The sequence below is a fragment of the Tenrec ecaudatus genome, chromosome 5 (genome assembly GCF_050624435.1).
Source record: "Tenrec ecaudatus isolate mTenEca1 chromosome 5, mTenEca1.hap1, whole genome shotgun sequence".
Taxonomy (NCBI): domain Eukaryota; kingdom Metazoa; phylum Chordata; class Mammalia; order Afrosoricida; family Tenrecidae; genus Tenrec; species Tenrec ecaudatus.
The window spans coordinates 16,291,753-16,318,681 of record NC_134534.1 but is presented as its reverse complement, the minus strand read 5'-3'; the positions used below and the strand labels follow the sequence as shown (position 1 = coordinate 16,318,681).

The 26,929-nt window shown below is 45.6% G+C and overlaps 1 protein-coding gene across 2 annotated transcripts; it reads right to left on the bottom strand.

Moving 5' to 3' along the window:
- Window positions 1–875: 875 nt before the first annotated feature.
- On the bottom strand, window positions 876–26,929 carry ZHX1 (zinc fingers and homeoboxes 1). Of its 2 annotated transcripts, XR_012784486.1 has the most exons (5): window positions 26,587–26,929; window positions 18,052–18,168; window positions 5,379–8,327; window positions 4,881–4,977; window positions 876–2,458 (listed from the first exon to the last, which is right to left on the bottom strand). XR_012784486.1 is itself a non-coding variant. In XM_075549307.1 (4 exons), the coding sequence occupies exon 3, from the start codon at window positions 8,052–8,054 to the stop codon at window positions 5,382–5,384; it is 2,673 nt and encodes an 890-aa protein (XP_075405422.1). In that variant the 5' UTR covers window positions 8,055–8,327; window positions 18,052–18,168; window positions 26,587–26,928; the 3' UTR covers window positions 876–2,458; window positions 5,379–5,381. The 2 variants fall into 2 exon arrangements, 1 of the variants encoding a protein (XP_075405422.1); XM_075549307.1 differs by lacking the exon at window positions 4,881–4,977 and having other exon boundaries at window positions 26,587–26,928.

The window sequence follows — 26,929 nt, the reverse complement described above, 5'->3', positions numbered from 1 at the left end:
CCTTGCCTGTTTCTGCTCAAGGCTTGGTTTAACATCTCCAGGGGGTGGCTCTCAAGGGCTCTCAGGAGGACCCAGGGAAGCACAGGGCAGGCTTGGAATGTCCTTTCTAAAAAACTGTAAGGGGGGCTGCAGCTGCTGTCTCAGGGGATTTGTCTACTTTCTTAAAGAGCCAGACACAACTAGGAATGCCAACAAAAGTGACAGGTGGGCAGAGGGACCAGCCAGAGAGCATGGGAGCAGACGCCTGCTACATCAAGCCCCCGCAGTGTGGGTGTTCTGAAATGTGTGTCCCGTGAGGTGCGTGTACCTAAGAGAGCACACACACACACACACACACACACACACACACAAATATGGAAGAACACTCTCCAAAGTGTGCTCAGAACCTGGCGAGTCAGCTCTCGATGGAAACGTGGAAGAATTCTAAGAACTCAGAGGAACACTAAGCACATGTAATTTTTGGAAATGAGCAGTTTCCTCACTTGGGGAGGTGAAAATTCTCTGCTTTATTACCTGAGTTATACGTAGAGGGCTCTAAGAAAGGATGCATGTTTAACTCACCAAGCCATTTCCCCAAAACAGACTCAGTTGATTAAGACGGGAACAAAACCACTAACCACTACATTTAATTTGTCACAATCGAAAACACAATCAAGCAGGAGAGCTGGAGAGAGAAAGAGAGACTTAAAAGCTTGCCAATACTGAGCAGAACTGCATGTCAAGCTACCCCAGTGCTGCGAGAAGTCCCGGCTAGCTCTCTGCAGCTCGAAAGAGCAGACACACGGTATTCTCAAAGGCTTCCGTTCCAGTACTGGCCATCGCAAAATCTGAAAACATTAACATCTTTGTCAAACAAAACACAACTCACACGCGCAATGGTTTAAAAAAGGGGAGCAATTTAATTATTATAATACAGAGTGCTTTAGGAAGTTTTGAAATGTGTAAAAGAAAAAAATAAGTTTAGTGCATTAAGTTGTTACAGTCTTTACATTGCTTCTCTTTTAAAAAAGTTAACAGTAGTATGAAAAAAAGCCACCCACATAGCCAGCTGTCTGAGGGAAGCATTTTGAAATTCCTAATAAAGCTATCATTAAAAAAAAAAGAAAGAAAGTTCATAAAAACAAAAGCAGCATGCATATTTCCAAGGCTTTTCTGGAACATTTTCATCAGCGGACACACACTTAGGTAAAAACCAAGAGCTTAACACATTTATTATTCATTAAATTAGGTAAAATAAACTGGCCAAGCCCACTACCTCTGGTCATTCAGAAAAGCATTTTTTAAATCCAAAGTGAATTAAACTGAATCTTTCTCCTAGAAAAATGGTCCTCTCATCAAAAAAGAACAGGTCCTTCTCAACAGGAATGAACAGCACCGATCTTGACAAGTAAGTTGGTGAGCGCCCAGTCTCCGGAGGCAAGAGATAACTAGCGAATACTCCCATGATTTGTACGCCAAAAGCTCACTTTTCCCTCAGGCTTAGGGCAGAATTTGTCTCCACTCACCAAAACGGTGACGCCAATTTCACTGGCAGATAATTCTTGAAAATTCTTGCCTGACACCTGGACAAACATCTCGGCTAGCCACATGATTATTAAAACAAAAACAAAACCCCCAAAGCACTAAGTATATATTTACTCTAGGATTCTCTTTCACATTTTTGGTACATTTATTTCAGTTTCTCTCTATGCAAATCCATATGCCAGTTTCTCTTCCTTCTTCAGTATTATCTTCTGTTTAAGTAAAAAGAAAAAAATTCATCTCCTAGTGAAACAAAGTAACCGAAGACTTGCCGGTAGGAACAGAAGCATCCATGAATGTGTTCCGTGTAAGAGTCAATCATTCAGGGTCTGGATTACTGGGAGTCTTACTGATCCAAAATGTGTACGTAGGCCGCGGTGTCATGTACGTGGAAATGATAAAAGGCCACGTGCAACCTTTAATCCTTGTGCAGGGGCCTGATCAATAAAACGGAAATAAATCGCTTTCCCTCCCCGTGTCTAATGGTTTTTACTCTGTAAAACGTTTGGTCCCTCAAAGCTACACGCTTGAAATCCTCTCGGAGAACCCGGGCAACAGGGGCCATCTTCCTAGACACCCAGGCTTACTGAGCTGGACAAAGCCGGGGGCACACGCTCTAGTGGTCACCAAATCCCTTCGGAACGTCTAAGGATCCCAATGTCTCCATCGGAGCAGAATAAAAATGTGCGGTATTACAATCTGGAATTTTACAAGGCGTTTTTAAATTAGTGTGCTATTTACAGTGCAGAGCTCCCACCAGCTGGGACAGCTGAGCTTTGGCACAACAGACAGGGAGTTCCATTTCTTGTGGGATTGAATCCTATTGTCTGAGAGGGGGCGCCCCAAATGTTTTCACTTTCACCAAAGTCTGGGCCCCTTCACAGTACATCTGACATCTTGAGTTGAAGAACTGAGTCTCCTTCAACGCTTTAGGCAGCTACAAAAGAAACACACCATAAAAACGGATATTTTGAAGAAAATCATACTTACATTTTATACCACTGTTAAAAACAGGAGAAAAGTTAGTCATGAAAATATATCCTCTATGTTTTCTATAAAATCGAGATGACTTGCTGCATACGTCTTATGGAATGCACTAGATATTGTTTGAACTCATATATGGGTTCTGCTTCTAACAGTGAGTGTCTAGATATTTGTCATTTTAGGTAACAATTTAGAAAAAAAGAAAAACAGAGCAGGAAATGCATACTTCGTTAGTTTCTATAATAAACAGATAAGGAATCTTGTTTTTTTTTCCCTATGGATATATAAGGCAGGCATGTTCAAAAGGATAGCTGTAACTCATTTTCTACAATAACTATTTTGGAAAGGTTTGAGGTTTTTTTGTTTGATTTTATTTGTTTTCTTATAAACGGAAACATAAATGAACAAATCACTATTTCAAAGACACTGAGGGTAAATCCTTTTCTAAGATGACAAAATGTTTTATGAGCCCACTGGTAATCCGCCAGGCAAAGGGCTTAATCATTGCAGATTTTGGCATATTTCCCAAACACAAGGCACATTACAAAGTATGTGTGTGTGTGTGTGTTACTTTAGGAGGGAGTTTCAAAACTGCAACTTCTCATGGATTTTTCTGACCCTAATTCAGACCCATTACAATAGTAATATCAAACCTCAGAAAGAGCGGTATGAACTTCAGGTAAAGGCCAACCAAATGGTGTGAAAGGCTCACAAGGTTTTCGGAGGCGAGCCAATCACGGCAGAGGCCATTGCAATTACAGGCAGTCACCTTGGGGTGACTCGGTTGTTGATTTCATCTTGGCTCGGTGGCAGTGCACACTCTGTTTAGCAATTCACACACACACACACACACACACACACACACAGCCATCAAGTCAATTCTGACTCATAGTGCCCCCTAAATGGACAGGGTAGAACTGTCCCTGTTTCCAAGACTGTAACTCTTTATAGGAGTAGAAAGCCTCATTTTTCTCCCTTGGAGTGACTTGTGGTTTTGAACTGCTGATCTTGCGATTTACAGCACAACACATAACCCATTATGCCACCATAACTCTTGGAAAAAAGAAAAGGTGGGTGAGGGAGCTTATTAAAAATATGTGCAGCATCTAGGTCAGAAGCCAGCGCCCTAATGCTCTCTGACATCAGGAAAGGCAGGGCTCCTCTTTGGAGTGAGCACCCCAAACTGCTAACTTCTCAGCACTTATAATGGTAACAGACACAGCGCTCTACCCTGGGACAACATTCATGCTGACTATTAAAATAGGTACGTTTTCATTCTCCCTCTCTTTTTGGTCAGAAACACAAACCAAAAAAGTTCATCAAAACCAAAAACAAAAGAACCCAGAGAAGACTTGCCACACGCACAGAGTAGGGCCGGGCACATGTGCACCTCTCAATAAGGAAGATGAAAGAAAAACAGCCTGAAAGAGAACCAAGGGAGCCAGGGCACTGCACAGAATCAGAGAGCGCCCAGGTGGCCCTGTGCAAACATGTGCCCCTCACTGTTGAGAACACTGAAGGCGTCTGTAAGGGCAAGGGCCGTTTGGACCACTGATCAACACAGACAACTGCACTGTTGCCAACAGTACAACTTTTACCTGGATGCACTCCAAAACTGAGAGTGGAAGAACACCCATCTGTGCCATTGACTCCCTGGAGGATTCTGATTCAAAGACTCTGGGGGTGCTCTGGGTTAAGCGTTGGCAGCCAACCACCAGGTCAGCAGTTCAGGCCCTCAGGTGACTCCACAAGAGAAAGACACGCTTCCTGTTCCCGCCAAGACAGACAATCCCAGAAACCCTACCTAGCAGTCCTATGAGTCAGAGCTGTCTCAGGGGCACTGGGGAGATTCTAGATCAGCTCACTGATTTGTAACTACAGTCTTATTTTCCTGAACTCCATCTATACAGAATTAAGATGAAGGAACATGCTGCCAGGGCCTTTTCAATTTACAGCACATTTACTTCCACTGTCATGACTAAAGAGACGTGTATTTTTAACCAAATGCAGAGCTTCCGCTGCAGCGGTTTGTTTTCTATCAAAGAATGAAAAGACATGTTAGGCAACGGCACTCGTTTGCGATCAAATCTGTTATTTACCTTTTAATGACAGCATTTGATCTCTAAGATAGAAATCATTTCCATCACAGTTTTTAGAACCAGATGCTAACTAAGCAAACATGCATGTATACATTTATGGCTTGGATCAGACCCTGGCGTTTCTGTTAAAAATATCAGATAGTCTGACTACGCAGAGCTTTTAAAACTCGAGTTGAAAATCTGCTAATGTTGGGGGTGGGGGGACAGGCAAGCAAACATTTCGGGTTTAGTAAATCCTCAAATACAATGAAGAAAAAAAAAGATACCCATTTTCACCTAGTTTCCTAAAACTGAGCAATCCTCAGCCCTGTGGGAAGTCTTCCCTTCGGTATACTTTTCCCCTTCTTTTTAGTTTTCATTTTTGAATTCTTTCCTTAAATAGGCAAAAAATGAGGCTTTAGTGAAGGGGGAAGGTTGAAGAAAAACATTTTAGCAATCTCTGTTTTTTGTACGTGAATCCTGCCCCCCCCCTCCCAATCCCACTCCCACACCAGTCTCCCTTCTTCGAATGGGTGACTTCCCCTAGAACAAACTAATTCACACTTGGGGGGGGGGTGCAGGGGGCAATGACAGCCGACACAAAAACCCTAATCGCTACCGACGCAAGATGGTCACAGACCTGTGGGCTAGCCTGGTGGCACCTAGTCCTCTGATTAGGTGGAGGGAGGGCAATTTCTAGGTACAAAATGACCGACAGGACGCAGACGACTACTACTGGATGGCCCTTCTCAACGCCGATGGACGAGCAACAGGGACTGGAGATCAAACACTTACATGTCAGTCATCTGATTTGGAAAGCTTCCGCTTCACGTGCCGTGGGGGCTCCCAAGTGTCACTGTCGTCCGTCTCCTCCTCGTCCTCTTCCTGGTCGTCCACAATTTCCTCCTCCTCCTCCTCCTCCTCCTCGTTCTCCTCAAACAGCTCTAGCCCCAGCTCGGATCGCCTCTGCCTTTCTGCAAACCACTCTCGGACCTGCTCGTAGCCCATGTGCGATCTGTTGACGAGCTCGTCCAGGTCTTGCTCATTCAGAAAGTTGTGCTTCAGGTAATAGTCCTTCAGGATTGCCGTTCCAGTTTTAAACTTTATGAGGGACAGCCCCCGGTCCCAGTGGTTCAGTCTTTTGCCTCCTCGAGGCCGCCCGCGCGGTCGCCCGCGGCCCCTGCCCTTGGGTCGCCCTCGCCCCCTCCTCCTCAAGTAGGACAGCCCGTTGCCCCCACTGGCGCTGGCGCTCTGGTAGTAGTAGTACCACTTCAAGTTGCCATTCTTCCACGCGTAACGGGTGTCCCCAAACCAGCTGACGATGTCTGTCCGGGCCAGCCCGCTTTCCTCGGCCAGCTTGTCGTACTCCTCGGGGGACGGCCACTGCGTGCGCACAAACGCGCTTTTGAGCATGTGCAGCTGCTCGGGGGACTTCTTGCACACCTTGCCGCTGCTCGCTGGTTTGGGGGCCACGGGGTCCTCCGCGGGGGGCGTCTCTTCGGCGTCCTCCTTGGAGCTGCCCGCGTGGCTCTCATCCACGTCGGGCTTCTCTTCCTTTAGCGCCCGGGCCTTGGTCCGCTCGGCAAACCACACGTCGATCTCTCTGCGCGTCAGCTTGGTCTGCGCTCGCAGCCGGGTGACCTCGTCGTCCGTCAGCACCGAGCTCTTGAGGAAACTTGCCTGCAGCGCACGGAGCTGCTCGGCCGTCTTCTCCTTAAACTTCTGCGGGGTGACCTCGGGGAACGCGGTCCAGGGCGGCTTGGGCTGCGAAGCGACGCCGGGGGGCGACTCGGTGGTTTCGTCGCTGGAGTCGATGACGATGGTGGCCGGGGACTCGTGGTTGAGATGCAAACACTGGTTGCTTTTGGAGTTTCTCTGGTTGTACCTGGTATCGCTAAACCATTTCTTAATCTCGCCTTTCGTCAAGCCGGTGATTTTCATCAGCCGGATGATCTCGGAATCGTGGGGAAACTGGTTTTTAAGGTAGCTGACCTTCAACTCTGCCAGTTGCTCTTTCGTCTTTTTTGCCCGAATGCCAAATGAGTCGGAGTTGGTGAGTGCGGTCTCGTGTTTGACGAGCTGGGGAGGGGGGGCCACTGCTGCCGCGGCGGCGGCTGTGACTGCGGGGGCTGCAGCGGCAGCTGCTGGCTTGGTCTCCGCAACAGGCTGAGCCGCAGGCACCTGGCTTTTCTGTACGCTGCTCTGACCGGGAACCCCAGCCACGGTCAAGGCGATCGGGGCTGTGACTGGCAGGGTGTTTGCTCCAGCGACCTGGGTGAGAACCAGACCTGGCTGACCGACAATTTGGCATGTCTGTAAAATGGATGGTAAGCCGTTATTTGCCGTGGAAATGTGCGTCGGGATAACGGTTATGGTCTGAGGTACAGTGTGCAACGTTCCGTTGAATTGCTTTCTTCTCGCCTCCTCTACCTCCTCAGGGGTCCAACTGACGCCATGTTTGAGCCGCTGGGCTGAAAACCATATCTTGATCTGTTCCTCTGTACACTTTGCTTGGGCAGAAAGAACTGCGATTTCCGACATGGTGGGATAAGGGAACTTGTTGTAGGTGTTCAGCAGAAGCGGGTTGGTATCCAGTGCAGCATGGTAGGTCGGGATGCTGTTAACAGGGATTAAGACTTTGGGGATCAAGTTCGAGTTCTGCTGAGCAGACATGGCAGTTATCACTTGCGCTAGTCCGGGAAGAACTGCTGCGGGCGCCACCACCGTGCCGGTGGGATGCGGGTGTATTCTGTTCAGAATGGAACTATTGGTGTTTGACTCCGAGGCTGAGGAACTCGGCTTCTCTCCAGTTTCTTCCTGGTCGGCTTTGATGTCATTCTCTTTCTCATCCGGAGCATCTTCAACTGAGTTATGATGCACTGCGATCCGCTTGTTCTCTCCCTTGCTCCGCATCATTTTCATGATGGGCGTCTTACTGATGGAGATTCCGGAGGAAGAAACGTCCGTAGATTCGGCAGGCTCCGGATGCTCCTCTTTCACAAAACTGCCGTCGAAAGTCAGGTCATTTACGGTTTGCTCAAAGATTGTCTGGTTATTACGTTTCACCATTGTCAACTTGAAGTTCTCCTCTCCCGGGTGATACTTCAGATTATGCTCAGAAAGTGCATCATACCTTTTGGTAAGAAAATTGCATTCGACACACACATAAGACGAGTTGAGCACGACGTTGGGATGTTCGGAATCCACGTGGAAAGTGAACATATTCAGATCTGGAGTTTGGAAGGTGCAGTACTTACATTCATAGCCACCTTCCACTTTTTTGGGTTGCTGATTGTCAGAGTCCACCGACTCGTGAACGTCCTCGTCACTGGAGAGGGTCTCTGCCCGGGGGTTCTCCACAGGGGTGAGGACAGGGGGTCCTTCCTCCAAGTCAGAGATCACCTCCAGCTCTGGATCCTGGTTGCTGGCAAGAACCATGCAGGGTGTGGTAGATTTTCTCCTGCTTGCCATTCTGATAGGGCATGGGAGGGAGGGGGTGGGGGTGGGGGTGGAGGGTGGAGGGAGGGGAGGGGAGGAATCTCAGCGGTGGCTAAAACACATTGAGGTGTACAGCTGTCCAGGATTCTTCATTTGAAAACAATGGCTTTCGGTCCTTCATGTCCATTTTGGGGTGCAACAAGTCTCATTAACAGTTTTTTCATGGTAGGATCAAATAAGGAGCTTACTGTTGGAGGCTGAAATCCTGCCGAAGTGCTGAAACTGGTGAAGTGAACCGGCAGTCACCTACATCAAGATAAAAATGTAAAAATGTTTGAAAATGTGTGACCATTATCTTTTAGACGATTGGCAATTGTACTTCACCTATGGGAAGCTGCTGGGTAGCTCAGTTATCTAGATTTGGAATAAGAAGAACCAGGGGGGAAAGAGGATCAAAGCAGATACCAGTCCACCTTCAGGTGGACTCCCTGAAGGCCATGTGGTGTCTCCAGGCTTTTTTGGATCGTGTAGCAGTTGTCTATTGGGGGTGGGGGGGAAGGGGGACAAACACAAGGCGTGCTATTGACAAGCACATTCTTATCATCAATGTGAAAAGACCATCGAATAACAAAGGAGACACTTTAAAAACTGTACAAAGCAGTCACAGGTGCTCCAAAGGCTGTGGGCGCCAAATGTGTAAGAAATTCAAGCCATCCCTTATGATATCTGCTTCCCACTGTCCTAGCTCATCAGCCCAACACACATCCAACACGGTGAAGAGGACACATGCATTAGAAGGATCAAAGTTTCAGGCACATCCTCCCTAACCATTCTTCACAGAATGCCTCGAGACTCTATAACGCACAGCCAACCCTATCGTTCTCCTTACTTACGGTGCGGTGCATGATGCATCCCCAGTGCTGAAAGGATGCAGTCTCGCTGCCTTCCTGCACATATAATTCCCTTCAGAACCTAGCTCCAGCCTCACTTTCCTCCCATCTCTCATCCCTGAAAGTGACTATTGTCCCAGGGGCAATCAACACACATTCACACCAAGGCTCCAGCTGTTCCTTGTTCCTATTGTCTGGACCTGCCTATGGGCCACCTTTCTCTGACTTGATCCTATCCCACCAACCCCCACACACCCCGCCTCTATTTATCTTATATTCCAACCTCGTGGTATTGTAGAGGAGTATTGTTACATGTCTGCACCAGTAACCATCTCTTTTTTTTAAATTGGGTGCTCGTACAACTCTTATCACAATCCATACATCCATCCATTGTGTCAAGCACATTTGTATATTTGCAACCATATCTTAATAGCCAGGATCTCCCCATTATAGGAACCAGTCTCACTCATGCCAGATCAAACCGGGAACTTTCAGTTGCTCAGGCTCACGCTCTCCGAGTGGAGCTGTGTGGCTGGCTTCACATCCACTTTCATAGATGCGGGCTGAAGCAAGTACCCACTAAACATTCAGTCAACTGAACAAAATCCAAAAGGAAAACAGTCCGACAAAACTCACCATGTCCTGAGGGCTTCAACACAGAGAACAGAAGCTGAGATGCACAAGAGTGACCTTCAACTGTCAAAGTTCATTATGTTCCTATAAATACATTTTAAGAAATTTCCTCCAAAATATTACAAATGAAAATGTCATACTAAATCAGCTAATGAAGTCTGGAGCAAATGAAAACTACTGAGCTAAGTGATCTCACTTCTTCCCGATCAGAAATTAGAGCCGCTGGCCCATCTTGGCATCCCCCTTGTCTTGGCTGGACTGAGTGGGCAAGTGTGTGCCTCAGCCGGGTAGAAACCACGCGGGCGACCAAGAGGGGAGAGAACCGCTTTAGCAGACAGGTGTCCAAAGTGAGAGTGTCTTCCTTCTGGGGGACAGTTCAGTTCCTCCTCACTGGAATTAGTCAAATTCAGACTAGACATATCCTTCGGAGGGGCTCAAGCAGCAGACAGAACGTCAAACACAATGCCCCTTGTTCTTATTTCCTTATTGTAGCAAAACCCGGGAGAGCAGAACTGGGCGGGATGGCCGTGCTTTTCTGGATCTCACTTTTCCACCCTCATCAGGGTGCTCACCCTCTTCTCTTGCTCTCGGTTGAATGGGAGAGACTCGAGTGTTCCAAGGTTCTACCCTCCACAAGCTCTGCCTTCCACAGGCCGTATGGAGCGACAGTGGAGAATCTGACTCCGCCTCGTGTTAGTGGCCCCAATGCCCTACTCTCAAATGTGTCATGCTTTTTATTTTCCTAGAAAATTCATTTGATTTCTGAGAGATTTTAGGGAAATTTAAAACTATTTCCTAACTGGGTTTTAAACTAAGTTAATACTAGCTTTCCCAAACAATAGAGGTCATCACTATTTAAAAGAAAACCTTTTATTGTCAATTGGGTGAAGGTTTACACAGCAGATCAATTTTCTATTCAACAATGCACACATGGAGTTTCAAGTCATTTTCTGCATTCCCCTAATGGAACGTCACTTATCCCATTTGTCCCTGTGTCCCTCTCTCCTTTTGTGACCCTTCTGAGCATCTCAAGTGGCTGGGTGCTCATTCATATTATTGTTCCCTGTACAGACATGTGTATTGTATTGTCTAACTGAAACTGAGTCCTGAGGTGAGTAGTTCTGAGGGGGGAGACCTGAAGTGTGACGAAGGATTATAGTTGCAGGTGAGGGTGGGGGATTCCATCAGTTTCTATCTGACCAGTAAGCTCGGTCCTTTTTAAACAAAACAAAACAATTTTTATTGGCATATAATTCATGTACCATACAATTTAATGGTTTAAAAGGCCTTTAAAAATGATTCTTAGTTTTATTTCATGTTTTTCTTCCACTCTATGTGGGACCTTCTAATGCCATCTCTTCCAGAGCAGTTGATAGAGGTAGCTGGTCACCATCTAGTTCTTCTGGTCTCGGTCACTGCTATTTTTTCAAGTGTCAACGTAGCTGACTGATCCTGATTTGCCATCAGATCCTTAGCCAGTGTCAATGAACAGAAGAATAACAAAGGAGCAGCTCCCAATGCTGGGCAGTGAAGAGAGTGACTGAAAGGCAAGACATAAGCTATTTTGTGACTGTTATTCTCCTGGAATGTGAGAGAAATTATATTTATTTGGGATGTACTAATAACTAGTCATCAAAGGTAAGGTCTCTTCCCCCCGCCCCTCCCCAGCAAATACTTCTCTTTAAAGTAGGGGTTAAATGTCCTTTATTTAGAGTAGGATTCCTCCTAACAAATTCCCATGAGAAGTCCCAGAGACACAGGGGTAGCTGTCTGGCTGGAGGTCCCTAGGAACTCAATCACTCCCAGATCCTGCCTCATCACCCCCCACCCCAGTCCTTCCATCCACCTCAGAGAAGTTCCACAATGCGTCTGAAAGGCTTTTTCTAAGAAATTTCAACACTTTCGAGCCAAATATATCAGTTTTCTTAAAACCCCTTCTCAGTTGCCACTGCTGATCCATGAAACATGAAGACTAATCTAGAGGGACGGCTTCAGCGTGTCCGTTGTTGGTCTCACCACAGGAGAAGGCCCCGGCACGAGGGGTGGGCCCTGCAGTCAGCAGCCTGAGCACCCACAGAAGGGAGCCCTGGGGCCCCTTTAATATTCTGCTAGTTCTCTCGGTTGTACTTCTTAATTTTTAATCATCTCTTAAATAAAAGTAGAAATATGCTACCAAGTCATTATTTCTCTTCCTACAAGTTCATGAAGAGCTGTCAATAAGAATTTAAACAGATAATATAAACTTGAAAAGCTTAATCATTATTTGCTAAAGTCAAAAGACACATAAGTCATATGACAGCCAAGGGCTGTGTAGCCAAAGCTGTGTTTTTCCTTTTGAAAGTATTGGTCTTGACATTAGAAGTAAACATTTTAAAACTGCTTAAAAGAGAGATTTTTAAAAAGTCTTATTTCAGCAATGCAAACAACCAAAAAATCGGACTCTCTTAGACGTTTTAGGTCGCTTCAACTCTGCTCACATTTTAGCCCTGAGAAACTCCTCATTACAGCCTGCCCTAAGGTTCTCCATGATTTCTCCCAAACACCCAAGTCGGTATATTATTTAACAGATTTTAAAAGGGGGTTAGACTCTAGTGAGAGGGAGCAGCCTAAAGCCAGATCAAAGGGCAAACAAAGGCAACCTCAGGCCCTTCTGATCAAGTCAGGATTGTGGAGGAAGCAAGGACCCACTACTGTCATACTGTTTCAGAAGAAGGACCCCAGGCCAGGGGCATTCGTTCAGAGGTGTGTGATGTAGGGGGAAAGCACAGCTGTTGGAATAGACCAGAAAAGTCACTCAAAAAAAAAAAAAAGTCACTCAATTATAGTCCCAGTTTTCATTATCAATAAAACCAAGATTCTTCAATGGGACACATTCGTTCAATAACTATTTGTCACATGCCAATTGTGTGCCAGGCATTGCATTAGGCACTAGGGATGCAGCATCTCTGGTCTACCTCGCACTAACTAGCAGGTTAGCAGGCAGTAAACAATAACTGATCAGCATGTGAGAGGAAATATTGGGGAGAAGCACAACATGTTACAGGTGGCTTCTAGAAACAGAAAAGGTCTCCCTAGAAGAAGCAGAAAGAGTAACATCTACCTCAGAAGCTGATCAAATAAAAAAGTTTCATCAACTCAGGTACACAATAGGTGCTCATTATGTGCTGAACTGTGAGCCTCGCCTGTCCCTGCCCCTGCCCCAAATATGTGCTGTGAACCCTAACCTTACATCTCGAGACAATTCCTTTGGAGATTTAACAAGCAAGGGAGGAAGCAGGGCTGAGGTGAGGGAAAGAGATGGCAAGCCACAGGGAGATCCTGCAGGAGCAGGAGCTCGGAGACAGAGGGAGGGCCAGCATCCTGCATTCGCACTCCTAGGCTCCCAAGATGTGAGAAAGTAAGATTCTGATGTCCAAGCCACTCATTCACGATTTTTCTGTGCCAGCAGCATTAGATCATAAAATGGTGTTAGGTTAATGTCATTTTCTAGCCCCTGAAGGGAAGAAGAATCATTTGTTTGTTATTATGCAAACAGTTGCCAGGGAGTCCGTGCCACCTCCCGGCGGCCCCCGCTTCAGGATCTGTACTGCATTGGGCTTGCATGACTGTGACTGATGGAGCACATTTCAAGGTGCCCCTATGTGGGTGGAACCACCCATCTGCTTGGTAGCCAAGCCCTTTCTACCTGCAATACCCATGGATTCTTAGTCTCATACGCATCTTCCTATTTTTTTTTCCTGAAGTAATTTAATCAGCTGACAACAACAAAAAAATCCCCAAACTTAAAAACTCAAACTCACTACCATCAAACAGCTTCTGAATAATAGTGACCTGACAGGGCAGGATAGAACTGTGCCTGTGGGTTTCTGGGACTGTAATTCTTTCCAGGTGTAGAAAGCCTCATCTTTCTACTGGGGAGGGGCTGGCAGGTTCAAACTGCTGACCTTTTAAGCTGGCAGTCGATGCCACACAGTAAACCACTACGCCACCAGGGCTCCTCCGCTCAGCTGACAAGGTCTACAAGTGAATGGAAAAGCAAAAGGGTCAAAGATACAGGCCAAGAGCTGCTTGGGTATGCTTGTAACTCATCCACTTTCGTCACTGCTGTGCACTTGAGCTGGGATGGGAAATGTGCTCCATAGACACAGCTACTAGCAGACAGACATCGCTTCCTCGGCCTGGCGGTCATCTCACACCAGAGCTCGGAATCATTTCAGAGAACCTTGTACTATTTATCTGTAAAAAGGGGGCAGAGGCCAGTTGCACAACTGAGAAGCTAAGTGGCTTGGCTTTGCAATGAAAATCCAATTGAACTTACATTTGACAGCAAGAGGAAAAAAATATGCTTTAAGTACATCTATTAATGTAAACATGGCTTCTTTTGAAAATGATTTTCAGTTCATCTTTCAGTCCAGGAACATATTAAATAATTGATCAAATCAATGTATTGTTGTATTATCATTAAAAATTGAAAGAGAAAGAAAGGAATATGGAAAAATATTTATCCAATGTGTATTAAATAAAAATTTTTAATAAAAATTTTGTGTCATTGTAATTATAGGAAAATCTATATGCCAATATGTGAATAAAGACAAGTTGAGAATATTAAAAAAATGAAACTTTTAATATGAGATTAAGAGTGTAATTTTTAAGACTGGTATTTACAAATTCTCTTTAATATTGTTAGAAATTGCTTTTTTATAAAATAAAACAAACAATAGTTCAAAGTCTGAATATTGGAAACAGACTCAAATATTTCCGTGGTCATTCATCTCAAGCTGGAACCAAAGTTTCCTTTCCGGTCTTTAAGACAAAAGCATGTGCTGCATAAAGGCTTTCCCAGGCGGAGCTGGAATCCCTCTGTCTGGAGCGCACTCAGGTATATTCCTGTGGAGCTGCAGCTTCAGGGTTTGAGAAGCAGGACTAATTCTACCAGCCTTTGGGATGGGTCACCCATAATCCTGATAGTGTCCTTCTAGGCCAAGCCAATCCCTCTGCAACTATCTGCATATTTAATTCAAAATTCTAAACGCATCAAAATAATTAAAACAACGCTACTCAACAGAAAAGCATTTAATAAAAAACAAAATTTATTACAGTACAGCCTAAACATGAGACAATTCTTAAGTCACAGAATTTTTTTTTTAATCACAGTAATTTTTACAGGTAAGAAAAGAGTAACTGTTTAGCTCTCTACTCTATTCCCATCTCGAGTCCCTGGATGGCACAGTTAAGGTTTGGCTACTAACTAAAAGGTGGGGGGCCTGAACTTACCCAGAAGCAACTCAGAAGAAAGGCCTGGGGATATCCTCCTGAAAGGGCCCAGCCATGAAATAACCCGGGGAGTGCAGTTCTACTCTGAAACACATGGGGGCGCCATCAGTGGGAATTGACACAGTGGCACCTGTTGTGTGTGTTTTAACATAGTGTTTAAGTTCTAAAATAGAAGAAAGTTCTAATAATATTTGCTGGAAATAAAGCTTAAAATATATCTATATTGTGAACTACAAAATATATCTTATTTTATCAAACTAAATCATGATTTACAAAAGATCATTATATTTGTCTATAGCACGAGTGCTTTCAACAGCAAAATTCTTAATAATGAAATTTATCCTAGTCATTGAAGTATTGTAGATCCATTAGTAAACCATGATTTCCTTGCTCTGTGAAAAAACTCTATAATGGCATTTGACTACATTTTAAAAGAGATTCAAAGTGAGTTTCCAGTGTGACAAATTATAAAAAGCAGGGCTTCAAACTGGTTCTTTCCAGTCCAGTCACAGCCCATGATGCTCGAAAAGACCCAAATTTGTAAAATGCCAGTGAACCGGAACAAAAACCAGAATGGGAAAAAGTATGGGCTGCCGCCCTCCTAGGAAGTTAATCTCCCTCTCGGAAGGAAAGAAGGACCGCATGGGTGTCGCATGGCAACACAATCTCTTGATCAACACAGTCGGAAACAATGGTGCCTCGTTTAAAGGTGGAGCTTTTTGTGTACATCGCCCTCCACAGTCCTGGCAAAAATCCCATCTCCAAAATCAGGTTCCGGAAAGGGCTCCCCAGGTCTCAGCTGAGTCTCCTGTCCCGGAGCTCCAAAGTCTAAAGTTTCCCATTTGGATTCTTATTCTACTTCACCCACATTTTGAAACTTAGGTCTGTCTCAACTTTGCTTAGTCGGCCACGATTGAACCAGTCCCAACCTGTTTGAAGTCCTCATAAAACAAATTATTGGATTATTTTAAATTTCATGCCTAATGCTTAAAAAAATCGATTACAAATGTTTTTTAAAATGTTCATAGTGAAGTAGAGCTATAGTTTCATCAGATCTCCAAACCTCCTTGTCTTAACTGTGTGCTGCCCTCCAAACTCAGTGCTGGGGAGCTGACTCCAACTCTCGGAGACCCTGCAGGGCCAAGCAGAACTGCCCCACAGGGACTCCAAAGCTGGCAGCCACATCTTTCTCCCAAAGAGTAGCTGGTGGGTTTGAACTGGCAACCTTTTGGTTAGCAGCTAGCCTTATAGCACCAGGGTTTCTTCCCTAGTTAGTCACAAAGGCACACTATTTTGGAAAGATGTTATTTTAATAAAAGTAAACTTTCAACAACAAAAAAAGTAAACTTTCTTTTTTACACCAAAGCTGGATCAAATAATAACAGGGCCCTGTTCATTCTGACCCAGCACCAGCGCAATACAAGTGTTGTCGGGAGGGCAGGGATGGCCTGAGAACCCTCTGCAAGCCCTGCCCAGACATGGAGAGGCCGCGGCCTCTGCACTGGCTTCAGTTTTACTTCTCCCGCCTGGAGTTAAAAGTTCTGTTTGACCAGTGGAAATATTTATTTCCTATGCTTGGATCCAAACTAGCAGAAATTTGTCAAAACGGCACAACATCGACACTAACAGCAGCTGCGATGAACGACAGGGTCAAAGGAAAGCAGAGAACATCTGAGAGGAAGCTGCTTTTTTTTTAAATTAAAAAGATATATTGGCCCCTTTCATACGGGGTATTTCTCCAAGTTAAAAAGTAAAGGTATTTGGCTACAATAGCCAAATTCTTACACAAAAATTAAATGAGGCACCTGAGAGCCAGAATTTACATCCATAATAACTGTTTTTAAGAATGATTGGCAACCTAGAATATCTACCTGAGAAAGTTCATAAAAGTTGTGAAAAATAGCCTGAGATCAGTTGAAAAAACAGACAAAACCACCAACAAGCCAGTGCTACTGTGAATACAAACGGGAGCAAAGGCGATAATGGGACAACGTCTGAGAAGCTGTGGCCCAGACGGGTGGATGCAGGATCTTCGGCAAATGTGCAACCAGGCGCCAAGTCTGGAAAGGCTGTGCTCTGCCTACCTGTTCTCCTCGAATGAGAAAGCAGAGCTTCCTGACTGTCAAGCTGGACAGACTTCCCCGGGCAAGCCCCACATCTGAGAAGGAAGCCTTTCAACAGTTTCGTCCTAGATTATTCGTACCCTCGTTCTCTACCTTCTGCTGGACCCATCAACTAGCACCATCACAAAACCGTCTGTTTTGGTTCATAAAAGTGTGAGAGCTAAAATCAAAAGTACTTTTTTTGGGGGGACAAAAATTGTTTTCCTCTACTTTTTCCCCAAGAGGAATGTTAAATCTTTTACAGTCTAACACAAGGATTCTATTCCTATGCCAAGTGAGATTATCATTAGGCTGAAATGTCCTTTATTTTCCCCATTTATAAAGTAACTGAAGATAAAGATAAAATAGAGTGCCTAGTGCGATCATCATTCCATTTTTCAGTAATACTTCAAAAGACAACAGGAGTCAGGATTGGTAAGAATACCATTCCATTTCTAAAAGATGAAAGTGATGACATGACTAGTTATTGAATCTAGAACTCTCTGGAATCATCTGGAAGAGAAACTGAATTAAAATGTAGATAACGATTTCAAACAACATAGCTTCTAAAGCTCCATTACATCAGATAAATAAAATATCAAAGCAATTATGCACTTATGTTTTCAAATATTTAAATGTGGGTAGGGTTAACTTTAATCAAAGTAGCTAATGATTCAGATCCAACACTTTATCATTATAATTGGCCATTATTAGTAGACTATACAGACTACATGTGGAATCTCTATTATCCCTGATTTTTAAAAAAGTATTTCTGCTTATAGACAAAAAAGAACTGCCCAACATCTCCATTCCCCACAGTAGAGGTCCCTGCCCTCATGACACGCGTCTGTCTTGTTTACCACTGTCCCCAAAGCACCTGGTCCAGTGCTCAGCACTCAGATTTCAACAAGTGTTCATTGAAAAACCAATTATAAATAGACCACATCATGTTTTTATGAAGTATGAGCTACTGTTTACTTTGAAAATATGATGGCTGGTGCAGCCCTGTGGTTTTTAGAGTGTTACAATGCTTTAAAGAAAAAAAGAGCTTTGAAAACTTTACTGTCACGGCATTTGAAGTCGGGACCTTTGGGGCTGGGTTTTGCCATTCCCAAGCAACACAACACATACCTGCCACTGCTCCCCCGGCATCCTGCTCTTCAAAGCAGAAAGATCTTCATTCTGACTAGGAGGTGTTCCGCTCAGGCCATCATTACCAATAGGTTCAAAGTAGATCTCTGCTTTCTCCTTTAAAAAAAAAAGAAGAAAAGAGGGGGAAGAATGATCACTCTATTATCCTACATAGGAACTAGCCATAATTAGAAAAACTTTATATTTTGGCTTTTTACATAAATAAATCTAATTCTGAAAAAATTAATTTCCTTATAGAAATGTTTAAAGCACCTTCTAAAATGCCAAACCAAATGTTCATCACCAAACAAACCAAACTCCCTGCCATTGAGTCAGTGCTGACTCATAGCGACCCTGATGGGAGAGAATAGAGCCACCCCTGTGAGCTTCCGAGACTGTAACTGCTTATGGGAGTTGAAAGTCCTATCTTTCTCCCAAGGAGCAGCTGGTGGTTTTGAAAAGCTGACCTTGTGGATTGCAGGTGAACTCGTAACCAGTACACTGCCGGTGCTCTGTTATGGTCATAATAGACACAAAATTGCAAACTACACTTAAAAAATTCTTTCTCTATTTGACACAACTGCAAAAGTATTTTCAAGAAAAAGTTCCCAATGTGAATATATGCAGGCTGTCACACAGAGATTGAGATGGAGTAATGAGGAATTCTTTACGAGCACAGAAAGGTTCTGAGAGGCAACTTCAGTGAACCAAGGTTTGGGAGCAGGATGTTTATGTGCTGACACATATGACTGCTGGTATCTGTACCCTCATTTACTCTGTATTAATGGGAATGGAAAGAACTGCTAGTGCTGTGGGCACAAGTCATTAACAATTTATATACACGAGTGGTACCCTTCGCCCCTGAACATGTGAGCTCCAACACAATAACTGACGGTGAACTCTTTCATGTTTTTTTTTCTTGTTGCTTCTATAAAGCTTCTATACCAAATGGTTTTACAGTGGTGTGCTGTGAAACGCCAGGATTGTGCAATCAAACACATCGAAAATAAGTCTCTGGGAATTCAGATTTGTGCCCAGCAATGTTGTGGTATATTATCCTGGGTACTTAAACCAATCAGGAAATGTAATGAAAACTCTTAATTGCTTCTCTTACTGGAATAGCAGTCAATCATGCTTTTGAAGTGTTCATTCATTTTGTTGTTGTTTATTTTAAGCACTGAAGTGCCAAACCATAACAAATTAATATCAAAGCAGCTGATTTCTCCCTCAGACACATTATTCTTTGGCCTCTGCGATTATTGTATATAGGAACCCTGGTGGTACAGCTGCTAAGCGCTCAGCTCCTAGGTGGTGGCTCCAGCCCACCATCTGCTCCACGGGAGAAAGATGAGGCAATAAGATGCTTCCGTAAAGACTACACTCAAAACCAAACTCACTGCCACCGAGTCAGTTCTGACTCAGTCACCCTACAGGACAGGGCAGAACTGCCCTTGTGGCAGCCTCATCTCTCTCACACGGAGCGAGTGGCTAGTGGGTGTGAACTGCTGGCCTAGAGGTTAGCCACCCAATTCCTATTTCTCTATACTACTCAAGGCACCCGGCGGAACCCCTATGGCAGAGCTCTACTCCGTCCCATAGGGTCGCTGTAAGTTGGATCCAACAAGATGGCAGTGTGTTCAGTTATTCCATATAAATCTTTTAAAGACATGAAATCGTGTACAACAGATCTCTCGTGAAGTACTTCTAGGATTAAGTTAAAGCTTGAGCTAAATTATTACTCTCCTTTCATGAAAAGCAAAAGAACGCTTTCCTAGGAGGCCCAGGGAGAACTCTGTCCGTAGCCTGGGGTCCTACAATTCCATTTCCTGGTGTCTCCAAGTTAAGGGCCACTCCTTACCCATCCTTCTGCAGGATGTGAATGAAAAGAGAAGATAGGAAACAGCTGCCAAAGAGGGGAAGTTATTTTCCAAAATGAATTATTAATGTTGGAGGCAATTGGTATCCTATCTGAATCCATCCTTAAATCGCCCAGCCATTGTGAGATGTTTTACCAACCAAGGGTCCCCTGAGATGAACTGCCAAGAGAGGCAGACGGCAATCACATGGGCTGCCAAGGGGGCTCTTCCACACCAACGAGGGGAAGGAACATAGCCCGGCCTGAGGCTACTTCAGTTCTGGATGATTTCGAATGCTTCCCTTCCTTCGAAAGCATTTAAAAGATGTTTCTGATTAGAATTAATTCAAACATTCAAGAAGTCCTCGCCACAGCCTACATTACTTAACAAAGCAGACTGAATTCTTCTCTGCTTTAGGATCAGACTGCCTAGGTTCCAACCCGGGTGTGTGACCCTGAAGAAATAATGGGCTGTCCGTGCCTCAGCTCCCTCCTCTGCAAACTGGGCGAGTAACGGTGCTTACAGGGCACCTGAAAGCACAGGCCAAGTGTCTGGGATGTTGTGGACTACGGGTTTACACGGCTGAGTAGCTAAGTCTGTAGTTGTCTAGAATGCTACATGAAGCTTTTATTTAAGGCATTAGCTTAGAGAGCAAAGGATGTCTTTGTCTACCATTTGCTAAATGTTCAAGCAAAATATTTCACCAGTCTGGGGTATAATCAGTAACTTTTATATTCTATGTTATATCTTTGAGTTTATCAAGCAATGTTTGGATAATTTTAAAAATTATTTTATTGGGAGCTCGTACAACTCTTATCACAATCCATACATCCATGCATTGTGTCAAGCTCATTTGTACATTTGTTGCCATCATTTTCAAAACATTTGCTTTCCACTTGAGCCCTTGGTATCAGCTCCTCATTTTCCCCCTCCCTCCCCCCTGGAATAAATTAAGGAGCCCACAGTGGTTGAAGCGACCATCCAGAAGGTGGGTGGCTCAAACCAGCCAGTGGCTCGGAAGGAGAAAGGGGGCAGTCTGCTTCCATAAAGCCCATGGTCTTGTAAAGTCTCAGGGACCCTTCTCTAGCCTAGAGAGTCAGCCCCAACCCCACTGCCATCAAGTCGATTGTGACTCACAGTGACCCTGGTAAGGTTTCTGAGATTGTCACTCTATACAGGAGCAAACAGCCTCATCTTCCTCCTGTGGAGCAGCAGCTGGACAATCTAAACCACGAGCCTTACGGTTAGCAGCCCACCACATCGGGGTTGACTACATGGTAATGAGTTTGGTTTTTGGGGTTTGTAATAAATTGGCTGTAACAGGGAGGCATTAACTCATCACAATTCAGTGCGTGAGGGTGTGTGCACACGCACACACACCACCACCCCACGCCCTCTCTGACCTGAGTTTCAAGAGGAAGCATTTCTGTGCAGTGAGTTTTTAGAGGCGCTGTCATAGTATCGCATGTCCTGCTGTGGTGACGTGCGTGTTACTGTGAGGCCAGCAGCTGTGCCATGCTACTTCAGACATCATCAGAGCCATCCATGCTGAACGGGTTCCAGCGAAGCTTCCAGATGAACACCAGTAGGAAGAAAGGGCTGGCAATGTGCTCTCAAAGGTGTTACTGTTGTTAAGTTCTCCTGAGTCGGCGCACAACAGAATATGATCCAATACAGTACTGGCCGAGCCGCGTTTCCTTCAGTCCCACACAGGCAGCTACTAGCAACAGCACAGGCCTAGCACATGTCTGCTGCAGACAATCCAAGCCCAGCAGTGCAAGGGAAGTGCTGTCTTTTCGCCATTCTAGTCCATTCCCTAAATCGAGCCCATACTCAGAAAGTTTTAACTAACTTCTTTTTGACACTACAGAAGGTAAAAGGGAAATAGAAGGTAAAAGGGAATCGGTCTAGCATGGAAGAAAAATATGAGTGAAATGCTTAGCAATGACAGGATGCAATTATCTCCTTTCATATTCACAACAACAAAAAAAGGGAAAGAAAATCGACCTCTATGGGGGAGGGGTAGCAGTCAGAAATCATGTGGGAAATATGACATCGTCAAAATATAATGCTAGAAATATTTTATTAAAATGATAGTACACATAAAATGTTTACACACAAATGATAATACACACAAATGTCATTGTAATATTTCAATTTTGTTAGCTAAACTCTGATATGAAACTTCAAGTGAATTCTTAAAACTCTTGCATTTAAAAAAAGTGATTTGTTCAATTTGGATGCCATTGAATACATTTTATTTTCTCCAGGGCAGATGATCCCTTCCGGACCAGTGGTGAAAGTGGCGATACCGCGAGGGTAGAGGGAAGGTGAGTTGGAAAGGGGGAACCGATTGCAAGGATCTACATATAACATCTTCCCTGGTGGATGGACAACAGAAAAGTGGGTGAAGGGAGACGTCGGACAGTGTAAGATATGAAAAAAGTAATAATTTATAAATTATCAAGGGTTCATGAGGGAGTGGGGAATGGGGAGAAAGGGGAAAAATGAGGAGCTGATGCCAGGGGTTTAAGAAGAGAGCAAATGTTTTGAGAATGATGATGGCGATGAATGTACAACTGATGTGTGTATCTATGTATATGATGAGTTGTATGAGTCCCTAATAAAATGTTTTAAAAAACAAAGAATAAATTTTATTCTCAAATTGCTCACATATATTTTTTCCCAAGTATATCATCATATTTGTTTTTAACTAAAGATATACACCAACTGTCTTTGGAACCTTGAAAGCATCGTCACTGCCCTCAAGTCAATGCTGACTCACAGTGACCCTATAGGACAGGGTAGAACTGCCCCTGTGGGGTTCTGAGAATGTAACTCTTTACGGGAGTAGAACGCCCCATCTTTCTCCCGAGGAGCAGCTGGGTTTTGAATTGCTGACCTTGCTGATTGACTGGATGGCAGTGAGTGTACTGAGAGCATTTTACGGAGTGAAGTAAGTCAGGCACACAATGGATGGAGGTATGGATTGTGATAAGAGTTGCACGAGCCCCCAATAAAACGATTTATTAAAAAATAATAATAAAACAGAAATGCCAGGCATAAAAGGACAATCCTGTATGATCCAATTTATATAAAAAATCTAGCGTAAGCAAGTATACAAAGACCAAAATTTATTCGTGGTTACGAGGATGAGCAGAGCCCTGGTGGCACAGTGGGTGGCATGTTGAGCTGGTAACTGCAAGGCCAGTGGTTTGAACCCATCAACCACTCCAAGGGAGAAAGAGAAAACTTTGTGCTTCTGTAAAGATTTGTGCCTCTGAAACCCTATAAGGTCACTAAGACTCCAGGGTAATAAGTGGCGGCAGGTACTAGGGTGAGGGCGATAGGAGGGGCAAGGGATACATTCCTTAGGAAACTCAGCTCTGTTCAGGGTGAGGACACAATTTGGAAAAGCACAGCAGTAATGGTAACACAACACAACGAATGCAATTAATGTCACTGAATTACACATGTAAAACGGCTTTCGTGGCAAATGTTTTCTTATTTATTTTTACCACATTAAAAAAGCCTCATCTGTGTGCTTCCTAAATGTATTATAAAATACTGATTATGTAAAACGCTAAGATTGTCTTTTAAGAGCAAGAAACTGGCAACTACATAAAAAATTTCCATGAACTATTTGCTTAAGAATCAGAATGTATAAAATAAGAGCTTCAAAATGCAAACTCAAATGTCGATTCTGATTTGTTACCTACACATCAGCTTTACTCATTGCGGACCTGGTTACGCACATATATCAGAACCACAGGGAGACAACAAATCGTCTCGGCAACATTATGGCAAAACGGGGCTAGGATTCCACGACCAGAGGTTTCTAGAGGAAAGGTATTAGAGGTCTTTACCCCAAGGAATAGAGCTGCAGTCACATCCAATGATTTATTAGGGTTTTAAATTAAGAAACAAATTTATATTTAAAAGTGGGTGCAGTATACTAGCTATTACTCCAAACAGTATATTACTCCGAACACCTCTTGAGGTTTACTGAATGTGATACTAGATTAAAAACTAGCTTGTCAACTTTTAACGCTGGCTCAAACAGGTCAAGCTTTATTGGAGTGCCTCAACATCAAGAAACCTCAGTCTACATAGAAGGGTTATTTCCTGATTCCTTGTTTCTCATTTTGGTAATTTCCAGAGCATTTTCACTTAAGTGTGAAGTTCTAATTGAAAGTAAACGGAGTCTCAAATATCACATCTCTGTAGGCAATTATTACACCAAAGAAGTTGTGAGTCATCAAAACATCATCTCTCTATCTTAATGCAGAATTTAATGTGAGAGGGATCGAAATCTCCAAAACGAAGCCCTTCACCTTTGCTATAAAGCCTACTAATAAAATGATTGGAAAACTCTGTTCACATTTATTTGGTGGGAGGGGGGGGTGGAGAAACTAACAAGAATCATTAAAGGACGAAGTAATGCGCCATTACTCATGAAGCGCCCTCCCCAATCTGGGGAAATGAACCAGCGCAGCTGCGAGGAAAGGAAGTCTACTAATGAGCATTCACCGCGTGGCCCTGGCACCTCGAGGTTTTCAGCCCCAGCACATTCTCCTTCAGGCTTCAGCACCACGCTGGCGCACCCAGCCCAATCGGTTCCGAACTGAATATAAACCCAGAACTGCACACACGCTGGGGAAACCAAAGACCAGCCACACACAAACATTACAATCAAGCTCCTTCACACGGGCAGCTCACAACTAGTTCCTACTGGAAACACACTTCTTAAACCATCTCCATGAAGGGTTGTTAGAGTTCTTTTAGAGAAACCTGCGAATGGCTGCTAGGAACCAGAGCTGTCCTTAGTTAGCCACGCCTTACTCTAATTCTGCCCCCACCCCCATTTTAACCTCCATCAGTGCATAAAGCACATGAAGAGCTACAAAAAGATTCACTGATACATGAAAGGCTCTCATTTATCCCCCATGAGAAGCACCCAAGCGTTTCCATTGTGTTTTACACGAAATCAGACATCTTGGTCCCCAAATACCCAGCGTTAGGCGAGGGAAACCGGTTTAGAAATGGTCACAGACGGCCGGCCTTGCGCTGTTGAGGCCCAGGACCGCAGTCTGGGCTGGCACCACTCACACTGGGCTTTCTTTTACGAAGCACCAAGAGTCAGAGTTGCGACTTCATAAAAGAAAATATGGGGCGGGAGGGGGGATGAGGGGAGAGACATCGGTCCCTGTTCGCACCAACTCCTGCTCCTGTTCATGAGTGATATCAAGACACACGGCTCTTCCCCCCACCCCCGTTGAATTTTCAGAAACAAAGCTCATTCGTAAAGCAAGTTACAGCTTTCAGACAAAGACTGAGAAACAATCACCAGTGCCCCAAAGCCCTAAGGTGTGCTCACGAACGTGCGTCTATGTACACACGCCCAGACCCCTCAGCCCCACAAAGAAATGATCACTAATGCCCCGGAGCAAGAGTGAGCCTCCCAATTCCCCAGTCTTGGGGTTTCCCCCTTTCTGCTATTCCCTCCTCTTAACCTCCAAGAGAACTACTTCTGCCTTTCAAGTTACAAGCAATCCCAACCCCCCTTAATCACATTACAAATTCTTGGCCAGTTAACCTTTCCTGACATTTCCCCTTCGTCAAAGATAACCTCCTGTCTTCCTTTCCTTTAGGGCCGGGTGAGGTGACAGAAGAGCGCTGTGACATTCCTGCTCTGCCCACCTCCTCCCAAGGCTCCTCCACCCTCCGGAGTCCCATAGCCCCGCGCCTCCTCAGAGTCCTGCGTCTGCACTAACCCAAGTCCAAGGGCACCAAACGGAACCTTCTGGTCCAGGTGTCTTCTTCCTACACTGGGAGCCCGTTAGGAGGGGTGGGGGAGACGGATTGAAACAAAGAATTTCAAATCCCTTTACTGAGAACTTTGGTCTAAAGACGCAGGGAGCGGACATTCCTCTGGGCCCTCCTTCCCAGCCCCGATTCTCCCCAAGAAGGAATAGACTGTTCCCTTTGGGCGCCAAGGCTTGGGGTAGTTCCCGGGCGCCAGCCTCTGAAAGGGACCGGCATCATTTCCAGCCTCATTCATGAACTTCTCCCTAAGTCCCGCGGCTTCCTCAAGCCGTAATGCAGTTCTAAGGCGTTGGCTCGGGGAGTCATCTCCCAAAGCCGGGCCACCAGCACCCACCCACACCTAGGGCATAGCTGTCCCCGCCCCGCAAAGTAGGAGCAGCAGCCTCCCCCCTCAATGGGTCCCGGGGCTCCAACCCCACTGCCCCAGCGCTGGGCTCCGGCCGGAGAGCTGACTAACTCGGGGAGACGAAGCCCCCTCCAAGCGGCCTCGGACCCCAGAGGGCAGGGCGCCGGACCCCCGGCACCCCAGCACCGCGCGGTGCAGTAGCCTGCAACCCCCGCAGGACACCCAGGCTTCACGCTCCTCCGCAACGGTGAGTAACTAGGGGGCCAAGGGTCGCCGGGCCGAGGCCGCCTCCCCGTCCCCGCACCTCCCCGGGGCGCACAGGAGGGGGGTTCGGCCCCCGGACCCACTAGGCGGCAGGCCCGGTCCTCCCCGGAGGCGCGCATATCGGGCTGTCCGCCGCTGGTAGGTCAGCTCCCCGGCAGCGACCCCGGGACGGCCCGCCCGCGCGCGGCTCTGCGCCCCGGTCCAGCCCGCCGCCCGGACGCCCCGAGCCGCTCGCGCCGCTACCTGCAGGGGCCGCCGCGCCTCTCAGTACCCCGCCGCCGCCATCTTGCATTTCAAACCGGCTGCACTTTTCAGGGAGTCAACTTTGACCTGTGACCCCTAAACCCGGAACCGCTCGGCGGGCCCGCAGAAGGGGGCCTCCGCAATCAGGCGAGCCCCACAGGAGCTTGGCGGCCGAGACAGAGGTGCCGGGCGAGGCGCGCGCTGGGGCGGGACGGGAAGAGCTGCCCAAGACCCCGAGCGCCGCCCGCCGGCCCGCCCGCCCGGCGCCGACTCCCTGCTGCCCGCCCCGCCGCTTCCCGGGGTTTCGATCCCCGCTGCTCCCTGGGGTTTGACGCGCGGAGGG

Bases quoted from the DNA above. Each gene is read 5' to 3' on its own strand.
- ZHX1 (XM_075549307.1), bottom strand. From the start codon at position 8,054: ATGGCAAGCAGGAGAAAATCTACCACACCCTGCATGGTTCTTGCCAGC.